The sequence below is a fragment of the Python bivittatus genome, unplaced genomic scaffold (genome assembly GCF_059951505.1).
Source record: "Python bivittatus isolate LINGU-HERP-01145 unplaced genomic scaffold, Pbiv_v1 ctg000560_np1212, whole genome shotgun sequence".
In the NCBI taxonomy this organism is placed as follows: domain Eukaryota; kingdom Metazoa; phylum Chordata; class Lepidosauria; order Squamata; family Pythonidae; genus Python; species Python bivittatus.
The window spans coordinates 1,052,756-1,072,171 of NW_028277083.1; the positions used below are offsets into that span (position 1 = coordinate 1,052,756).

The 19,416-nt window shown below is 44.5% G+C and overlaps 1 protein-coding gene across 1 annotated transcript; it reads left to right on the top strand.

The window, feature by feature from the left end:
- Window positions 1-245: 245 nt before the first annotated feature.
- CCDC70 (coiled-coil domain containing 70) lies at window positions 246-3,120 on the top strand. Its single transcript, XM_025170431.1, has 2 exons — window positions 246-535; window positions 2,178-3,120. Exons 1-2 carry the CDS (start codon window positions 246-248, stop codon window positions 3,118-3,120), a joined length of 1,233 nt encoding a protein of 410 aa, XP_025026199.1.
- Window positions 3,121-19,416: the final 16,296 nt, after the last annotated feature.

Below are 19,416 nucleotides of genomic sequence, written 5' to 3' on the forward strand. Positions count from 1 at the left end.
AGGGGGTGCCCAGGGGCTGAAGAAATTTCCATAGCAGAGCTGATCTGCATGAGAGCAGTTGATGTCATAATCCCTTTCATGAGCTACTACTGTTTCAGAAGGGAGAGGTGTGCTTTTGTGAGCAGACATAGGTGGATATTCCTTTAAATGCAATAGTTTCTCAGCATTTTTCTCTCCCACTCAATGGTAATGCTAATGAAGAATCTGAATTTTCCAGTATAAATCTGGGGCTGAACGAAGGCAGGATGAACCAGAACCTTTCCAAAAGGGAAGCTGTTTTGCAAGATGCCATGGAGACACTGAAGAAGCAAAACCAGTGCAGAAAAGAGAAGCTGATGGCATTCTGGCAGAAGATCAGGGAGATCTCCAAGAACACGGATGGGAGAAATGCAGCCATCTGCGAGCAAAACATACATCTTTGGATGAAGACCATGGAACTCTTTGGGGCCATCAAGAAGACTTTCCAGGAGGAGCAAGATCTTTGGAAAGAGGAGCTAGATGGGTGGAAAGAAGCAGTGGCCCTTTGGAAGGAAGAGTTGGACCACTGGGAAAAGTTCTCAGGGACCTATTAGATATTTTTTTTAGTCTCAGGATGAAAACGGAAATACAGCCATTATCCATAACGGCTTTGTTTGAGATTACTTTGGCTTAAAAATCTCAAATAAAAATTTCCATGGAGAGATGAGTGGTTGTAACATGCCTATTATTTCCTTCCATTTCTTTCCCTAGTTATTCATCTAAGTATCTATTTGGATTATTTCCTAATAATCATGATGTTCATCCTTGTTCCTTTTTCCCCTGAGCATCAAAAACGTCTTCTCTCTTGATTAATGAGCTTGCTGGAAACATGCTCTGTGGGAGCTCAGGAGAAAAAACACCGCCAGGATCCCTGACCGCCTGATTATTCTCATGTCAGAATCCAGAGATCTGCAGATGTTCTAGGTTTGTTTTGTTAATGTTGCCTGGCTGCCGTGGCAGCAGAGTTCTTAACAAAGGGAACATCAACAGAACAGGAGGAGGTGTTGCAGGTCGGTGGCCATCGCAGATCGGCTTGTGTGGGATGGATTCAAGGCATCTTGACTTACGTTATTAAGATCATTTTAAAAGCTGAAGAAGAGCCCTCTGTGGTCCAGCAGCCGATTTCTCCCAGTGGCCAACCAAATCCTTCTTAAGAAGCGCTTGGGCAGGGCGAACACTCACTATTCTCCCGACCCCCTTTGAGAGGCACCTAGCTTCAGATCTTGAAGGCAAAATATAGATCTCCCCGCTACCAAGCCATCAGGATCCTCACGTTCCCAACATTATCTAATTCATATATATTGTACAAAGGGCTGTATTTGGTTGGCCTCTTCTGAAAAGATTCCTAGCAAAAAGTTGGGCTGAATCCTTGGGTTTCAATTCAGAAGACTGTCTCCATCGGCAACTTTTTGAAAGCCCTTCAGAGTAGACACAGATCAAACGTCTGCACGAAGATAAGGTGGTTTTACTTTTCCTCTGCTGTGGATTGCTAAGATTCCCTCTTGCTCCCATTCAGAGGTTTTGGGGGATTTGGCTATCAGCCCCTGTCCTATGTAAGCATGACTAGGGGATAGGACTGATTACAAACTCGCTGTTCTCCCAGGCTTTGGGGCAGGGGCCCTGTTGGATGGAGGATTTGGGTTTATATGTTTGCTTCAGGCTGCTTATAATTTCTTTTCTGTATTTTTTTCTTACTTTTAATTGTAAGCCACCCTGAGGCACTGGGAGTCAGGCAGTTTATAAACTGTATAAATATAAAATATATAAATAAAAATGTAGGAGTCAGCTTTTAATTGTGCAAGCAAACATGTGTACAAAAGTGACAAGGGACAGGGTTAGGGTTCCCGTCTGTGAATGCGAGCAAAACTAAGATCGTCAAAGGAAAGATCTTTTGGTTCGCCTCTGAGATGGGAGCCGAGGTTGAGTCAACTTCCATTATGGTTGGGACCTCCAAGAAAGCCGGGGGTGGGGGGCATGACACGTGATCCGTATTTTATGTTACAAAATTCGAAATAATCCTTTCTAAATTCTTTGCCTAACTTGTAGTTCTAGAGAATTTGGGTGAATAGTTTTTCCAAAGTCCTCCAAATTTCACAAATACCCCTCTAAAGTCTAGTGACAGAAATATTTCTTTAACTCTTTTTTTTCTCTGCTTATAGCTTTGAGCAAATGGATAACAGGAAGAAAAAGTTGGAGTTGTCTCTAAATCAGGCCAATTCTTCTGACAACAGTACCAATGCTCCTCCCCCTATTTCTGACCAACAGGAGAGCTGGCATCATATGACCCCTTTTCCTGCCTTGCAGAAGGAGGTGGTACAACGCAATCTGAAAGAAGAGAAAAAGGCACTGCAAGAAGAAATTAAGGGATTGTGGGAGAGGTGCAGGGAACTGCGAGGGGAGATCAAGGACTTTCAAGAGGACAACAAGATAAAAGCTTTATGGGGAGAGATCCATGTTTTCAAACAGAAGAACAAGGCTTTTTTAGATCAGATCAAGGACTTCTTAGGAGAGAGCTGGGTTTTCATGGAAGACGTCAAGCTGCTTCAAACCCAAAAGTCAGATGTTCAGGAGAAGGTGAGAGTCTTTCAAGAGAAGATAGAGACTTTCCAGGAAAAGATCAAGGTGGCGGAGGAAGAGATTGGCTCCTTGGAAGAAAGAAACGAATCTTTCCGAAATGCCATCAAGGCTTTTCAGGTGAAGAACAAAGAGTTCCAGGAAGCAAACAAGAGCATGCGGGAGAAGAACAAGGCCCTTCAGGAAAAGGTGGAAAATGTGGAAGAAAAGAATAAGGCCTTCTGGAAGGAATGCAAAGCATTTTGGAAGAAAGACAAAACCTTCTGGGAAGAAGACATGGCCATATCCAGGGACAAAATGTCTCTCTGGAATGAATACATAGCTCTCCGGGACAATGACCAAGGTCTCCAGGAAGAAAAAAGCAAAATGTGGGACATGGTGGAAGCCCTTTGGGATGCCAAGTATTCTATCTGGAAAAATCTAAATGGTTTTCCAGAAGAAGTGCATCATGAGTTAGAAATTGAAGTTGTGGGGAATGGTGCCGATGGTGATCATGACAATGTCCCTGAAGAAGAAAAGCAAGTGTGAAAAGATTCCACTGATTGGGTTGATGCAGCTGAGGAGGTCTCCTGGACACTGAACACCGGCAGATACGCAGGGGCTCCTGTGACACCAAGAGCTGAATAAAACCTTGATGGAATGTCATGTGGTTGCTTCCGTACTTTTGGTGGAAATCCCTTAGAGAGACTGGACCTTTGGGTCTGGCAGTGATGCAGTAGCTCTCGTTTAAGGTGTGTGGTTGTCTAAACTCCAAAACAGCCTGAATAGTCTACAGGTCTTAATTTCAAAAATGCTAGAAGAGAGGCTGATGGATAATTTTCTCTTCCTGCTATTTGTTAAAAATTTTCACCCAGATGTTCTTCTACTCAGAGAGGAAAAGAGATGGAGAAGGCATGCATGTGCCTTTGACTTAGTCACATGTTTACCTTTGTCTTCTGATGAACAGGGTTCCCCTAAAGTGGCTTATAACGTATGTATATAACATTTAAATAAAGCACAATCATTTATTCGTTTAAAAAATTTGTTTCCCATTGTGCTACTTGAAAAGCAGTCAAAGCAGCTTGGAAAAAAGGGCTCCTCATGTTAATATAACAACCTGGAAGAATTTTTGAAAGCCTGCTCAGCAGAGGCAAAGAGACGCTGAATGGAGGTAAACGAAGGTGTGGTTCACACAGGAAGGACATAGCTTGCATTCACATTGATATTCAAGCTTCCTTCTCACATGGGAACGGAGATCTGGTGGCAGAAACTAGGGCTCAAGGCAATATTAAAATTAGAATGGGGTGTCGTCAACCTTTAGAAATTCTCCAAATTTGCGAGCAGAGAAATTGGGTGAACAATTTTTTCAGAAGGAGAAATCCCACAGGACCTTTTCAGCTGCAGGGTTCCCCCTTAGTGGTGACTGGGGCACTAGTGCCGAATAAAGGCCCGTGGTGGGATTCCCCCGTGTGTCTCCCTTCTAAGCGAATGTGTTTGGGTCCAGCCAATCGACCCTAATTGCCAGGTTCAGGACTTGGTGCGAGGTGAGCAGAACACCAAGATGAAAATCAGACTTTTTCTATCCACTTTATTTTAGAGCTCTAAACAAACTGGAGACTCCCAGCTAATGGAGGGAGTCCTGATTACGGATTTTACATAGCTTATATACTTTTTCTTCGCAGGATCCACGTGACAGTTTAAACAAAGAAACCGGTTAACTTCTTACAAACATCTACAGGTGTTTCTTATAAAATTATCTATTTCACCAGGTCACTGTGACTTCAACCAAAAATGGATTTCTGTGTCCTTCACAACCTCCTTCTGCTATACATTAATTATTACTTGTTATCTATCTTAAACTTATCTTAACCCCAACCTCCTTCGCCCTATCCTATCAGGAGAATAACATTACAGGCTTATAGATCTTGTATGTTCTGTCAGTTGCCCAAGCCATGACCCATCTCATCAGACGGACCACAGCTGGTCTCTTCCACCTCTGCTATAGGATCAAGGAAGTCACAAATCATACAATTATTTTTATCTTCAAGGATACAATGAAATCACTAAATAATATAGTTATATTTAAAGCTTAAAGATTACAAAAACAAGCACGGGGGTTGCAAGGAAGCCATACAGCACGTAATTATCTTTAAAAATTGCATAGGCATGTCATTGGGAAGGAATACATCACTCTTGACAAGAACACTGAGTACGGTTCTATCACCGATGCACACATTCTCATATGCCAGCCCACCTCACATGTCTTCATTTGCAGGTTCAACTTCCACATACTCAGGTTCACTGTCAGATTCAGCTCCCATGCCCATTCCTAGAAATGGAACTACTGCATGTGGGAATCCAGGGAAGGTACAGACCTCTGGGAAAAGGAGTACAGAACTAAGAAAGGACACTCAGACACCCACCCTCTTTGTCCATCCCATCACTAAATGTGGAGGAACACCACGTTCCACCCAGGAGAATTTCACCAAAATCCTCTTCTCCTCTGAAGGAGAGGTTGCATTTCAGAAGTTGGTTGTCATACTTGTCAATCTGGCAGTTTTCAGACCATCGGCTTTCTAGGAACCCTGCCCTCATTCAGGGCTGGATGCTAATTTAAACTACAAGTAATTACATTAGTTCTCCTGCCATGGCATGATGCTGGAGCAAAATTCTCGGGCCCTATCCAGGCTTGTAGCCAGAAATCTTGCAGTGAAGACATCTAAAGGAGGAAGAAAACATTCCAGAAGGGCTTAATTTGATTTGAGTTATTTTAACAAACTGCCAGCGGTCTACCGTGTGACTTCAGTTTTAATAACAGAAGTGTACTCTGTACTTTGCAGCCCAAACAGCAGAATACAGAGTGGGTGGGACCAGGTTTACTTCTTACTAAGCCATCTCCCCCCCTCCCACTTGGACTCAGTGCTTTACTCCCATTGCTTATAAGACATTGTACCTGATAAACTTTCTCAGGACAGCCTACACAATGACTTTAAAAATGGGACATAATAAAACACAACTAAAAACCAATAACTATTTTCAAAAATGCATTAAAACCAATAGCACTGAAACCAAGATTAGAGAGAGAGAGAAAATCCTCAAAATATCCGAGGAAAGTCTTTGTCTATCAGCTGAAGGATGCTAAGGTGGGACATCCTGCAAGAAGCCTACTCTGATGACACCATTTCAGAAGAGGGGTGTGTGTGTTTGGGGTGTGTGTGTGCCACAATGCTGCAAAGGCCTCAACTTGATTCTTGAGCATCGTCCTGTTTAGTGGCAAGAACGTTCAAAGACGCCACAGGGAGGGGCCTTTGTGTGCTAACCTCAGCCCTTGGAACAAGGACTAAGGGGTGTTTCACAAACTTCCATTTCCACCAGGAAAAGATTTAAAACTCTGAGCAGTTCCAAAGATTAACTACATCCTTTGGGCTGGAAGAGGCGACTTGGCATTGGTGCAGCATTTATCGGAGCTGCAGAAAAGGGAGGCTTTGCACATTGCAATGCCAGACAGTGTGAGCTCTCTCTTTTTGGACGTACGTAGGTCTGGGAAGTGATTGCCACCCATATCCCAAGACTGGCCCTACCACTAAGATGATATGGCCTACCCTATCTGCAGGGAGGGGGCAGACAAAGTCAAGATGGCCGCCCCACCCCCTTTTTTACATGCCTTTGCCCTCTTCCCACTGCCGATCTTTTTAATAATCCAGGGAATACTTGATGTCGCCCACTGCACTGCAGGCTTGGCAGGTCTCACATCCCACACATGCTAACAGCATCTTTCAGAGGGATGCACAGTGATGAAGACAGCTGGATTTGTCACCTAAGGTTCCCTCAGACGGAGGAACACAAATGCCTATTTATGTCAGTAAAAAAAAAAACCTTCCAGAAGTAGTTCAGTTCTGGCTCTACTGAGAGATGCATTTCCCCTCTTTAGTCTGAAATATGCATTAAAACATTGTAGAGCTATTTTGATTTTATTTTACTGAGTTGCAAATCATCAAACGATAATGAGAAGAAGCTGAAACAACTCAAGGTACGACTTTCAACCCGGAGAACTCTTGGCTTTTTCCTCTCTTCAGACGCTCCCCCCATCTTCTTCGGGGCCTCCCATTCCCCACACGCCTACCGGCCCTGCCATTAGGTCCTTCCCGTGGCACAGAATAGTTTTCGACTGAACCACCAGCATGTTGGATCATCGCCCTCTGGGGGAGATGGCTGGCATGTAGATTGAGTAAATCAATCGATAAACCTTGTCGCAAGGCTTGCATGGGTTGTGGCTGCACCCCTTTCACCCACTTTCTTGGGAACCAACCCCACCGGCACTCATAAGGCTCGCTCCTGCGCGGTGCTGACGTACGCAGGCCTGCGTCCCACTGGGGCATCCATGCCAGCTTCTAGGGCAGCGCCAGGGCAGCCAACCTGGCATGGGAGACTCTGCTGCACGCATGGATTTCTGGAAAGGCCACTTCGCATCAAAGCATCTTCCGTGAAAAGAGGTCCAGTTAAGTAATGCTGATGAGTGTGTTTAAACTTGGACTGTGGGGATTACGGCCCAAAGTAAAGCCTGCGGTCGTTCGATCTCAGCCCACCTTTTCTCCCCATCTCTCCGTATCTGCAGTAGTGCAAAAGCTGTGGCGTGTTTCTGCAATAACTTCAACATTAATAAAGGCATAAGGCAGGCAAAGGAAGGAAGAGTTTCTTTTGGGGAGGCACGGATGGGGAAGGGGAAGCGATCGGTTATTAGCAACCCCTTGTGTGCTTGGGTCTGTCCTTTAAAGTGATCCCCAACATAATCTGATCAGTATTCAGATATGCTGGGTATGCAAATCAGAGCTGCATTGCAGTCCACAGCATAGGATCAGTAGCACTGCAGCATGGAAGGCAAGGTGGGACATGGTTTTTCTTTCTTTTTTGAGAAGCAACGCATCTCGGCAGGGTTGGCCTGGACAGCTGATTCTATGTCTCGGATGCGCGGTCCTTGCCAGTCAATCTAGAGGTGCAAAAAGGCCCCCTGCTCCTCTCCAGGGTGGTGAATATGGTACAATGGGGTGTCAAACAAAGGCTTCAGCAACCGCATTTTACTTCTTGGGGTTTCCTACCAGGAGAGGGTGCTATGGAGGACTCAAGTCAAATATCTGCAACTCTCGGGAGCCCCTACGGGCAGGAGGGGGTATTACGGAGAATGAAGTTTCTATGCCCAGACTAGACCTCTCCTACCAGGAGAATCAACATATGCAGTGAACCCACTGAGATCACCCCTTATTACTCAGAGTCTGCACATTTTATAGGACCTCACAAGCCATTTGTGCAGCTCCTGCCCTTATATGCCATTCGAAAATTGCACTGAAAATGGTCTAAACATGGAAGGTTCCAGATCCGTTCCAGTCTGGTATGCATGGAATACATTTTTCTTTTTAATCTGCACAGCTACTAGTGCAAGAGAGAAAAGGTCCCTTCCTTGCATAGAATGCAAAGCTCCATCCGTTGCACCACACATCCAAGATGAGAGGAGCTCTGTGCATAGCATGATCTTCACCTTCGGTACGGCTGGAGCCGGCATGCACCATGGGTCTTCAAAGGAAGACTCAGCACAGCCGTGTTTGGAGGCCAGCACTGTCCTTCAGTGATGAACTGAGCTCTTTTCTTTAATGGCACCATTCAGGAGGTAGGACCGATGCCTCTGATCATTCCACCAGCTGACCAGAAAAGGTCAATTTCTGTCCACCAGGCCATATAAACCCTCACAGGCTAAGGCAAATTTATTTCTAGTGAGAAAGTGCTATCTAAGCCTTGAATGACACGTGAGATTTGCCACTGTCTATTTTATTTAATCTAAGGGCTGCTCCCCAAAAAGTCTACTCGCAACCTTATCTCTGCACCCAGCCTTGGGGAAAATCTAATTCCTGCTAAGGCTTGATAACTTCGAGAAATGCTTCCAGGTCACAACTAAGTACTTCTCCTTGCTGGAGATATTTTGCCCACCCATCTTTGTCTGATGGCAGGGGAATCTTAAAGGACTCATCTACTCCTGGCCGAGTTCAAGGACCATCAGAAATGTCCAAAAACCATTTGGGAAGCCACAAAGTAATTTAAAAGGTGACGGGTTTCACTAGGCACACTGGACTGGCTAGCCTTTTCCATTAAGGTCTGTGTTAAAGATGATAGGAGCCAGCAGCAGTTATGGCTAGTCTGGAGCCATGTTTCATTTTTATTACCCTTGCTTGTATGGGTGTAAAAAAAAGAGAGAGACAATAAAAGCCCCTCTCTTTTGCGGGGAAGTATTCCCTTCAAATCTGATTTTTTTTCCCATCCAGTTTCAGCATATCTGATAGAAAATCGTAAAATGTAATCCACGTGATTTGTATCCCTCAGGGGAGCTGGGAAGGGGGTTACAGTTGGTTTTGAACTAGAGAAGGACAAGAGCCATGTCTTCAAGGACAGAGGAAGGCTACCTCTGGGCATCGGAAGCCTGAAGATTAATAACCAAAGCAAAGACACATGAAGGACTTTGGAAGCCTCCTAGATCTACCTACTGCTCATTTCAGGGGAAATTGAGGGAGCATTCAACCATTCTTCTCACCTCTCCCACAAGATTTCCAGTGTTGGATAGTTCTTACAATTAAGATGTTTCTCCAGATCTTTCAACAAAATCTTGCCGTTTCCATCTATTTCTTCAGTAGAGAAAATGAGTAGAGTTTTCCCTGCTCACCTCACGTATACAACCCAAAGTGAAACAGTGGAATTCAGGGGCGGCGATGGCTATCAGTTGGGGTTTTCTAAAAGGGGGTGAGATAAATTCCAAGGGCAGCTGGTCTGCAGTAACCAGTAGTCTTGATGGCTGTCTCCTGTCTCCTGAAACAGAGACAATCTGCCTTTAATCCATGCCATTGGGGAATATGCATAGGGGAGAGCGAACGCTCTGCCCCATGCTGATAAGCTCCCAGATGTGTGTGGTCGGCCCTTATGGGACCCAGAATGCTTGACTAGATGGATTCTGGACCTATTTCAGTCTCAGGTCTCTTCTTGGTCTTAAATTCCTGTAGCCTAGCTCGAAAGATTAGTTTGTTTAATAAATAAATAAATAAATAAATAAAGAAATAAAGAAATAAAGAAATAAAGAAATAAAGAAATAAAGAAATAAAGAAATAAAGAAATAAAGAAATAAAAAGAATAGTAATGCTGTTAATCTGTCCCCGGAGTTCTAAAAATCCCAATTTAGTGATTAATTCTGAAAGATTAAAAATCGCGGAAAGCAAACCAAAACCAGGGAAATAGCCACTGCAAAACGATAATTACAACTCGGATGAGAAGCCCTGAATCACCTTTTGTTCCAATATCTGAGTGGTCACAGCCCCAGCTGTAATACCCTGTCTTAGGTAATCTGTGAGGTTTTCCCATTTACAAACGTTTTCCTTCAAAACTCCTGAATCGACTTTTTAAAGTCAGAGGGAAGCTGGAAGTCCCCACAGTAATAAGAGAGATTCTGCAGCGAGTGCATTTCTGGATTTATTACGTTTAATTGGCATTCTCAGAGAGGAATGCAAAGGAGGGGGTGGAGATTCAGACTGCTTTAATGAACATTTTCCCCCCTCTTCCATAGACTCCATGTTGTTCCCCTAAGTTTATTAACTTTAATTATTCTTTGTTTGATCTCAGGGAGAACGCAGCTGAGATTTTCTCCCCTAAGACTGTTGGATTGGAGGTCAGCTCTGTGCAAAGCTTGGGTCCAAGGCTCCAGATTTTGCAGGGAAGATGCTTCCAGTCAACTCTGATGCTTCAGATGCCGCTGAGGCATCGTGTGAAATTCCCAGGATTCCCTCCAAGACCTGCTGTGCACCTCTGAGCATCTGCAGAAGAGCACAGATGAAATTAGAAAATAGGAATTCCACATCTGAGGTGCGATTCTAGCCTCGGGCGCTTTCCCAGACCTTCCTAAACAAAATGTGCAATTTCGTCCACTCTTCTACCCAAATACTTCTGTAATAAAGATGCTAACTTTCGAAGAGTGGGATTCACTCCTCGGGCTCACGGTTGCCTTAATTTTGTATTTTCCCCTTGAGGAAAACCCTTGCAATTTCCCACCATTGGCAGCAGAGGATGGCTTGAACGGAGACGTCTAAAATGTTGCCCCTCCTGACAATTGGGAGAGAAAGACATTTGTCCTCCCTGCTGGGGAGTAGTAGTGGTCCTCCCTGGAGTATTGGAGGCCTCCTGTGAAATACACCAGTTCTTGAATGGGAAAGGCCCAGGGGATTGCAGTTCACTTCCAGAAAAGTACAGATCCTTTCACGTTCAGCTCTCTCTGTCCCACCCCATCAATTGTATTATGACCTGGCCAGTAATTGGGGTTCCAGAAAAGCACAAACATTATATATCTAGGACAGTGTTTCTCAACCTTAGCAACTTTAAGATATCTGGACTTCAAATTCCAGAATTCCCCAGCCAGCCTTGCTGGCTGGGGAATTCTGGGAGTTGAAGTCCAGATATCTTAAAGTTGCTAAGGTTGAGAAACACTGGTCTAGGAAGTTCAGTACAATGCAGAGCAAATGGAAATGGAGGTTGGTGCTGACCATAAGCAACAGTTGTAATTTTTCAGTCGAAACAAGGGGTAGAAAGACTAAGGGGAGTTTAAAAACAACAACAAAAACTGAAAACTATATTTTCAGCACACGGAAAGATGCTGAGACAGCGGTTTTTAAACTACCCCGTCCGTAGTTCTCTCTGCTTTGCAATTTCAGGTTCGTTTCAGCATTCTTTTAAAATTGTTGGTACACCTTCAGCCGTTTCTCATGCTGGTGTGCAGAGCGGGTGGCAGTGTTGTATCAATTCAGAAAAAAGGAAAGAGAGAGAGAGAGAAAGAGGAATATCACTGTCTAGCCTTTATGACAGTTTTCCCCATCCTTGAGGGCATTGTTCAAGTAAAGAAGGCAACTGATTAGACTTGGAGAAAACCCAGCTGTTTTCTAAGATGAGGGGGGAAGAATGTTCCTTGCTTTGCTAAGGCATGTTCCAGATGCGGGCACTTTGCTCCATTGCTTGTAGACTATGGTCAGGTGGTTCAAGAAAAGCTGTCCAACTCTTCCATCTCCGAAGCTTCCAAGGAGGTCCAGAATTCCTTGAGCGAAACCTGGGGGGTGGGCTGGGGGTGGGGGACACCATGTGCTGACTATGATTAAAATGTTGGCAGCTGATATGAGAAGCAACCATCTCAGCAGACACGATGGAGGATGCGGGGAGATAGGGAGGGGGGGAGAAGCTTGGCTCTGAGGTGGGTGTTAGGATGAAATTAAAAAATGCAGCGCTCGTTTCTGTATCCTGCTTCCATGGGGAGATTATTTTAAAAAGTAGTCAATAATGCCCTCCATAGGTGAAAGTATTTATTGCGCATAATGTGACCTAGAAAAGCCACACGCTCACCCCTGAATTCCCCCAACAGCTGCTTGGAAAGGATTCCTAATCTTCTTCAGCTATATTATCTCTTCTCATTTCATAACTGATCTTGATCAGATAACTCTGATCGTGGACTTCTGCAAATTGGCTCTTTTTTTTACCAAAGAGGGCTAGGAAATACAAACTTAAAGATGGCGCAGGAGGTTCTCTAGAATTCTTCCCAAGGATGAAGAAGAGACCCCAGGAGGTCTTCTCATGAACTTCATGGAGATGCAGACGATCCTTGCTCACTGTAATATGGCTGCTGTCAGGGAGAAACCAGCTAAGAAGATGGTCCAGACTGGATCAGCCAAACTTCTCCTTGTCCAGGTGATACCAACTTCAGGCCTACAAACTCCGGAACAAATTCATTCCCCTGGTCTTTACTCGGTCCTCTGTTTTTTCTTTCTTTTTTACCTTTCCATGTATTCTTTCTCCCACAGTTCTACCCTAGGAAATCCGTGAATGATCTAGGAAAGCGAGAAACAAAAATCGAGGAGGATAAATAAATAATAAATAAGGAGGAAAATAAGGGCAATTTGCCTAAATGACATATGTAATAAAGAAGTCATCAGGGGCATTGGCGGGGAGGTGTCAAAAAGTCAAGGTGGTGCCTATGACCATGCGTTCAGCGCACTACTCCTTCCTTATGTGCATATTAAACCCACATTGTGGCTGCGCATGCTTTCTAAAACTTCCTTCCGGAACATCTGTAGAAGGCTACCTTTCTGTTTTCTTTTAGTGCCTCTTCTAAACGCCTCCCCGATCTTTGCAGGACCCTTTGCCACAGCTCCTCGTCTCGGATCTTTCCCATTGCAGAAGACAATCCATCCCATCAAATAAGATCTCATGTTCCTTGTAAGGAACTTGCTATTTTGCTTTCAGCAAGGTTCAATTGTCACACAATAACTTAGCACTTCACCGACTCCAGCTAAAAAACCCAGACTTTTACTAGTTTGGCACTAAGCACATTTCTGCAGGAATAACAGTGCAGAAGGTTACAACCCTACCATGACTCCAGATTATTAGAGAGTTTGTCCCCCACATCTGGTTTTGAGTTGCTATCCAACTTTCGCCTGAAGGCCATTTTCAAGGCTAAAGGAGGCTCGAAGAAAAAATGTGGGGAGAAATTGGGCAGGGAGAGAACAAAACAGTTTGGGCCGAAAGGAGGATACATCGCTCACAGCCACACTGTTGGTTGCACAATTTCAAGATGAATTTGCAGATTTAACTATCAGGGGAAATTTAAGAGAAATGAAATTCAAACACTGAACTTGTTTTAAGAGGTGCTCATGAGAACTCTGAACAGCAGGGAATTTAAATTCTTGGAAGCCCATTTACCCACTTCTCTTATGTACATTTGTCTGAAAAATCTGAAAGAGACTATTTTCAGGAACATGAGTTCCCCAGTTTCTGTGGGCTGGCCAGCAGGATGCACCCACACCGCACATGGACACACGTCCTTTGTCACCACGGCTGGTCCAGATAGTCCAGCTGAAGTCACGACCGGGCAGATGTTTCCCCACCGCCTCCTTAGCTTCATCTGTTGAATCTTCAGACTGTGTCTAAAAGATGTTATGGAAGAGGAACCAATTTTACTGGACAAGACTGAGACTTAATTTAAAAATGACAGGCTACAAGAATGATATGAAAAAAGATGCTACACTGGATATACAAATGAAACTAGCTGATGTCTTAATTATTAAAAGGGATATACAAATAACAAACCAAGAGATTGACCTGGATAATTTTCCCATGTAGGATTTACAAAAGACGTTTGCTAAAGCTTTGAAGAATTTTGTGAGAAGGGACAAAGAAAAAATGAAAAGAAATCAAGTTCTAGGATACTATTTGAAGGGACTAAAGATCAAGATAGTTAAAAATAAAGGAATATAAAGTTGGTTTATTTGATCAAGGTTAAAATAGATATGTTATCTCTGGTAACCCTTAGTGGACTTTTGCTGATCAGGACTGAAAAGACAAGGTTTTAAGGATTTGTTTATAGATAAGAGATGGAATATGGGAAAACGAGATCATTTGTTGTATTTTAAGAGAAGGTGATAAATTACTAAAATTGTTTATACTTGTTGTGATGAAGGGGGAAGTCATTTCTTTATATATATTTCTTTTCTTTTTCTTTATTATATTCTTCTTTTTCTTTCTTTTCTATTTTTTATTTTCTGCACTTCCTATTTTTTCTTTTTTTTCTTTTATTTTTCTTAGCTTGTACTAGTTTTTATCTTTTTAATGGTAATGTTCAATAAAATTACGATATAAAAAGGAGAGAGGAGCAGGAACGGTATGTGGGGAAAAGGGGGTTGCCAGGAGCTGTGCTCACCCATTTCTCCCTACACCCATTTTGAGATCAAAAAATGAACCCAGCGCTGAAGAAGAATCTAGCCAGCCTTAAGGGATATGCACGTGGCTGGCAAATGCATCATTTTGACAGTCAAGAAGAAGCTTTATAGACAAAGGCATTGGTTGTTTGCTTCCAACTTCTTCCCTCCAGACAGTTCAAACAGAGAGAGCTTCCCGCAGAATGAGAAAGATAAACTGAGCGCGAGCATTTTTTAGAAGATGAGGGCGAAATGAACTGCTCAAAGAGTGAATCCAAAAATGAGCCACGTCCTGCACATCCTAACCGCAGCTGGTGCCACTGTATTTTCCACTCATGCACACGGGCACAGATACCCCACCACACAGGAATGCTTGCAGGAATGGAGGATGTGGTCAGAAAGGCAATTCTTAAGAAGAAAATAGGGCATCAGAGCACATTAAAGCAGGACAACTGAGCCATGTGCAAACGATTACCAAATAGATATCTGGCCATCTTGCAGAAACACTGACCGATGCTTCCCTTTCTGGCTGTGCCCTCCTCCTAGCCCAACTTCCTCAAGGAGTTGATGACACCAAGGAATATGGGTGCGCTTAATCTATCAGAAATTATGAATTGGAGCTGTGTAACAGCTCAGCCTAAACAAATACTTGGCAGGTTTTTACAGGAGCAGTAGCTGTCATGCTTTCCACAGAGCGGCTGTTGTTGTTGTGTTACCTTTGTTTGGGTCCTATACATGTAGTCCTCATTTAGCAACCGTTGGCAGTGACAACAGGGATGAAAAAGTCACTTTGCAACCAGTCCTCACATTTATGACCTTCACAGATCTGTAAAGCAGTGTTTCTCAGTCTCAGCAACTTTAAGATGCATGGATTTCGACTCCCAGAATTCTGGGAATTGTAGTCCATACATCTTAAAGTTGCTGAAATTGAGAAACACCGCTGTAAAGCAAAGGAAAGCTGAAGTTAGATCATAAGCGCAGTCACAGTTTCACTTAGTGACTGCCTCACTTAACGGCTGAGTCGCCAGTCCCAATTTGGTCGCTAAATAAGGACGACCTGTACAAACTGCACACATGAACTCTGAGATTTGCTTTTTGCTGTAATGAATAGAAAACATGACTCCTCCCTTTGCTTGTTAGGAGCAGATCCTACAAGAACGAGACACAACTGGTAGCTCCTGGTATAGGTTAGAGTCCATGGCAGTGGTCGCGTTACAACAGTGTCAGTGTCACAAAGTAAATACATTAGGGCTCAGCTGAGAAAAGGAGGGTGCTTCACAGGAACAACGGCGGCAGCATCATAGGACCCCAAGCCTTTTGGGGAATTTTTAGGAAGTGCTGGAAGAAGGCACGGAGTGGCTGGGGGTTGCCCAAGGAGCTTTGCACTGAGCAGGAAGGGCTTGGCTCGGGTGGGGTTCTGGAACCAGGGAGGGATCCCCAAGGGGCTCCTCCTGCCAAGCCTCCTTGAGGCAGCAAAGCTACTCGCTTTAATATTTCACTAAGTCTTCAGACAGTAGCCCCAAAAGACACGACTGGCTCTCAGTGGAATCCGAATGCTGCTCTAACTGCCTCTGGGCGAAGGACGGGGAGTCTCCCCACTCTTCTCAGGAGGCTTCTCAGCATTGTTGGTGCCTTCGGCTATCGAGCCAGACCAAGAGTGGGCAGAGCAAGAGATACAGTAAGGGGGACGCAGAGAAAATCTTAAGCTTTCTACTTGCACCCCACTGCCCCTCGAGGTGAAGAGGTGGCGACTCCACATTTCCAACCCTTTCCAAGCCCAGCCTTATGTCTCCTGATTCTGTGTATGGAGGAACCCCCCCTCCCTGGAAATGTAGGTGGGCTCTAGGGTTGTCCTGTGCTGCTGAACGACCTGCTCAGGGAGGCGGTGGGATTGCCATCCCGTGGAAGGCGAGTAGCCGATCCAGCCGTTCAATAAATACACTTCCAGCTGGGTTATGGGGTCCCTGAAAACTAAGGCCGGCTCTTTCCCCCCCCCCCCCCGATAATCCAAATTAACCAACATCTTTGTGAATGGGATGGAATTTTAAAGGATTGAATGCGAAGAAACAAATGAATCTGGCAGAGTTGCTTTTTTGTTAGTCGGGCTGAGCCGACTTATTATGAAAATTATACATACGGTGGGCTTTGATGTGCTTGAAGTTCATTCCCAAGGATTTCCAGCTTTATTCTCTGTAAAATATTGCCACTTTTATGCTTTTCTATCTACCTCCTTTTCCGCTTCAGATTTTATTTCTTTGCAGATTCGTTAACCAGGTGACACAAAGTACCTTATCTCTTCTGACATCTTTTGTTTCAGCTACTTTTGAATGTTTCTGGGGTGCTGGGAGATGGATGAGCTAACACTTGCCCTTTTCCTAAAGCCTCTGGATTATTTACTAGTGCTAAAACTGCTTGCTGATTCTATAAAAAGGGTGTCAACGTCTACAGCGCTTGCTTTAATGGGATTTTGGAGCCTTGTAAATCATCGGTACATATTCGTGGTAAAAGATCACTCCCTGATAGGGACATCCAGAGCAGCGTTCTCAATCTTACGAAGTTGGAGGCGAAAGGAAAGTGCAATTTAAGGCGACAGCATCTGCCTAACTGGCAGAATTTGAACATCAAGCCTGCAATCCGTCGCATATTGGTTAGGGAGCGAGCTCCATTGAAGACAGGCTGGCTGCATAGATCGTGTTAAGCGATGGTTTGCTTAATCGCGGTTTCCAGATCACGTCACATTTGGCCAAACTGCATTATGGCTTAGCATTATGGGAATCCAGACCAGCTCCCCCCAAGAGTCAGGTCCACAACACCCTTGAGAAGCCGTAAAGCTCCTCCTCTGCATTTCCATTCCTTCTCAACTACCCATCATCTTTGGGGAAGGCGCGGCACTCGACTGGAAATCGCATTTGCGGGGCAGAAGTGACTCTCCAGGATTCAAACTCTGACCTTGCTTTGTGACTTTGAAAATGATGAAAGAAATTCATATTTGGGATGAAGAGAGCTGTGCCAACTCTTCATTACCAAGATGGTGGCAACATTGGTGAGGTTACTATTTTAATTCTTAATGTCACTTTATAGACCCCCCCCAAACCTCTTCTAGAAAATGAGGCAGCCAGCCTAGGAATCACTTTGCTATTCTTCTTGTTTTGCCTTGCTCATCAAGTGGAAAATATTGCCCTCCCTTCCACGCCCCCCCAAAGTCTCTTTTCCTTCTGAAATGTAGATGTAATTTTAAATGTCAACAAATCAACAGGGCTTACACAGAAGAGATAACAAGTTACCCATGGCCTTTTATAATTGCAATTGATTTTCTATCACAGTTTTCATTAGGAAGAATTTCTATGTTGCTCATTCCATGTTGGCCAAGTTAACACACAATCAACTTCAAATGGCTGGTAGTAATGCACGTTGTACTGCAACCCTCACTTGCATCCCCTTTCTTGATCCTGCCCTAATTGTTTCCATCTGGATTTCAGAGTCTTTCTATTTGGACTGGCTCAAATGGATCCCAGCAGAAAGCAATAACTTTGCTGGAATCGTAAATGGACCTTTCTTTCATTCCTTAGCTCTGGCTTTCCAACCAACCCTGCAGGCCCAGAGCCTTGCCCAGAGCCAGGGAGGCTGGACTTTAACTCCCATCACAGACCCCTGAAGGGTACTGACTGGGAAAGAATCGTTGACCTCATGCAGCTTGTTTGTGTTTGCATTTGGGTGTGGTGTGAGCCTAGCCAGCCACTCACGTTGGCACCCTCTAGATGGGACACAACACAGCTGGGCTCCTGACTCTGTCGCTAGTGGAACTCCTGCTCCAAAGGCGCAGAGGGGGAGGGAGACAGCACCCTGCAAAGAAGGCAGAAACCTTCTCCCCACCCCCTGCCATATTCCACAATTTAATCTTAATTGCCTGTCCTGAACCGAGCATGAGGCCATTTATCAATCAGTGAAAATCACAAGGTGCTTTGCAATCCTGAAGCTGTGCAGGAACACAACCTGGCTCAGATGATACTGTAAAGATAGTCTAATGAGTCAACTTGGCTTTGTCTTCTGAAGATCCTGGGGAGGGTTGGCCATTCACTGCTCAACAATAATGGTTTCCCTAGCGTGCTTCTCTTTGTTTTCCCTTTCCTCTAAGTTTCTCCTCCTCCTCCTCCTCCGTAAATTCTCTGCATTGTGCAGGCATCTCATTAACACATGCCACTTGCTCCAATCTCTCCTCCCGTTCTTTCAGGAGCGATCAGATCTTTTTCTTCTCCTGCTTGCCGAGCAACCATGTAATAGACAAAAAGTAGATGTTATCTGGTCTCTCCCCCCTCCCTACCCCTGACTTTTAAATGCACCCCATCTCTTTCATCTCCACCTGAGTACTCAATTGTAGCACCACTGGAAAAGCCGAACCACCCAATTTGGGCGGCTGTCAACATCATTCTGCTGTTGCGGCCTCACACAGCCTCCATGCCCTCCAACAGTTCCTGTGGGACTTGCAAAGCTTTTGTGATGGTGCTGAATTAAATCTCTTGGATGGTTCTTCTCCCCTGCTTATCAGGCCCCTTGTCTATACAGAACAATCCTCTCTGGCTTTCCCCAGGTGCTCCCCCTCAGCCAAGGTACTCTGTGCTTTGGCACTCTTCCCTTCCCTCTGGAAACCCCAATTCATCTGCTACCCTGGATGAAAGTTCTTCTGGCCAGGGACAGCAGAAGACCTCCACTGACCCTGCCCTTGCTCTTTCTGCTCTGGACCTCATGTGTTACGGGCTGATTGCCAGTGCTGAGTGAAGCTGAAGCAAATAGTGAGTCATTGGTATCCCAAGAGGGAACGGTCTTCTCCTTCTCCTTCTCCTTCTCCTTCTCCTTCTCCTTCTCCTTCTCCTTCTCCTTCTCCTTCTCCTTCTCCTTCTCCTCCTCTCTCTTGTTTCTCATCCCACAGAGACTGAATGTCTCCCTTCTGAATCACCTGCTTGCAAAGTGTTTTGAAATTAGGTGAAAAGTACACAAAGTTGGGTCAAGAAACTTCATCGTAGAGGTCTCTATGATTCTCTACATGCCCATCTTATAACTTTGTCAACCTGATATCTTTGGTTTT

What these genes read in the sequence shown, in the direction of transcription:
- CCDC70 (XM_025170431.1), top strand. Translation starts at nt 246, where the DNA reads ATGAACCAGAACCTTTCCAAAAGGGAAGCTGTTTTGCAAGATGCCATG. An exon ending in GTGGCCCTTTGGAAGGAAGA is followed by an intron (nt 536 to 2,177) that starts GTTGGACCACTG and finishes CTCTGCTTATAG; the next exon opens with CTTTGAGCAAATGGATAACA.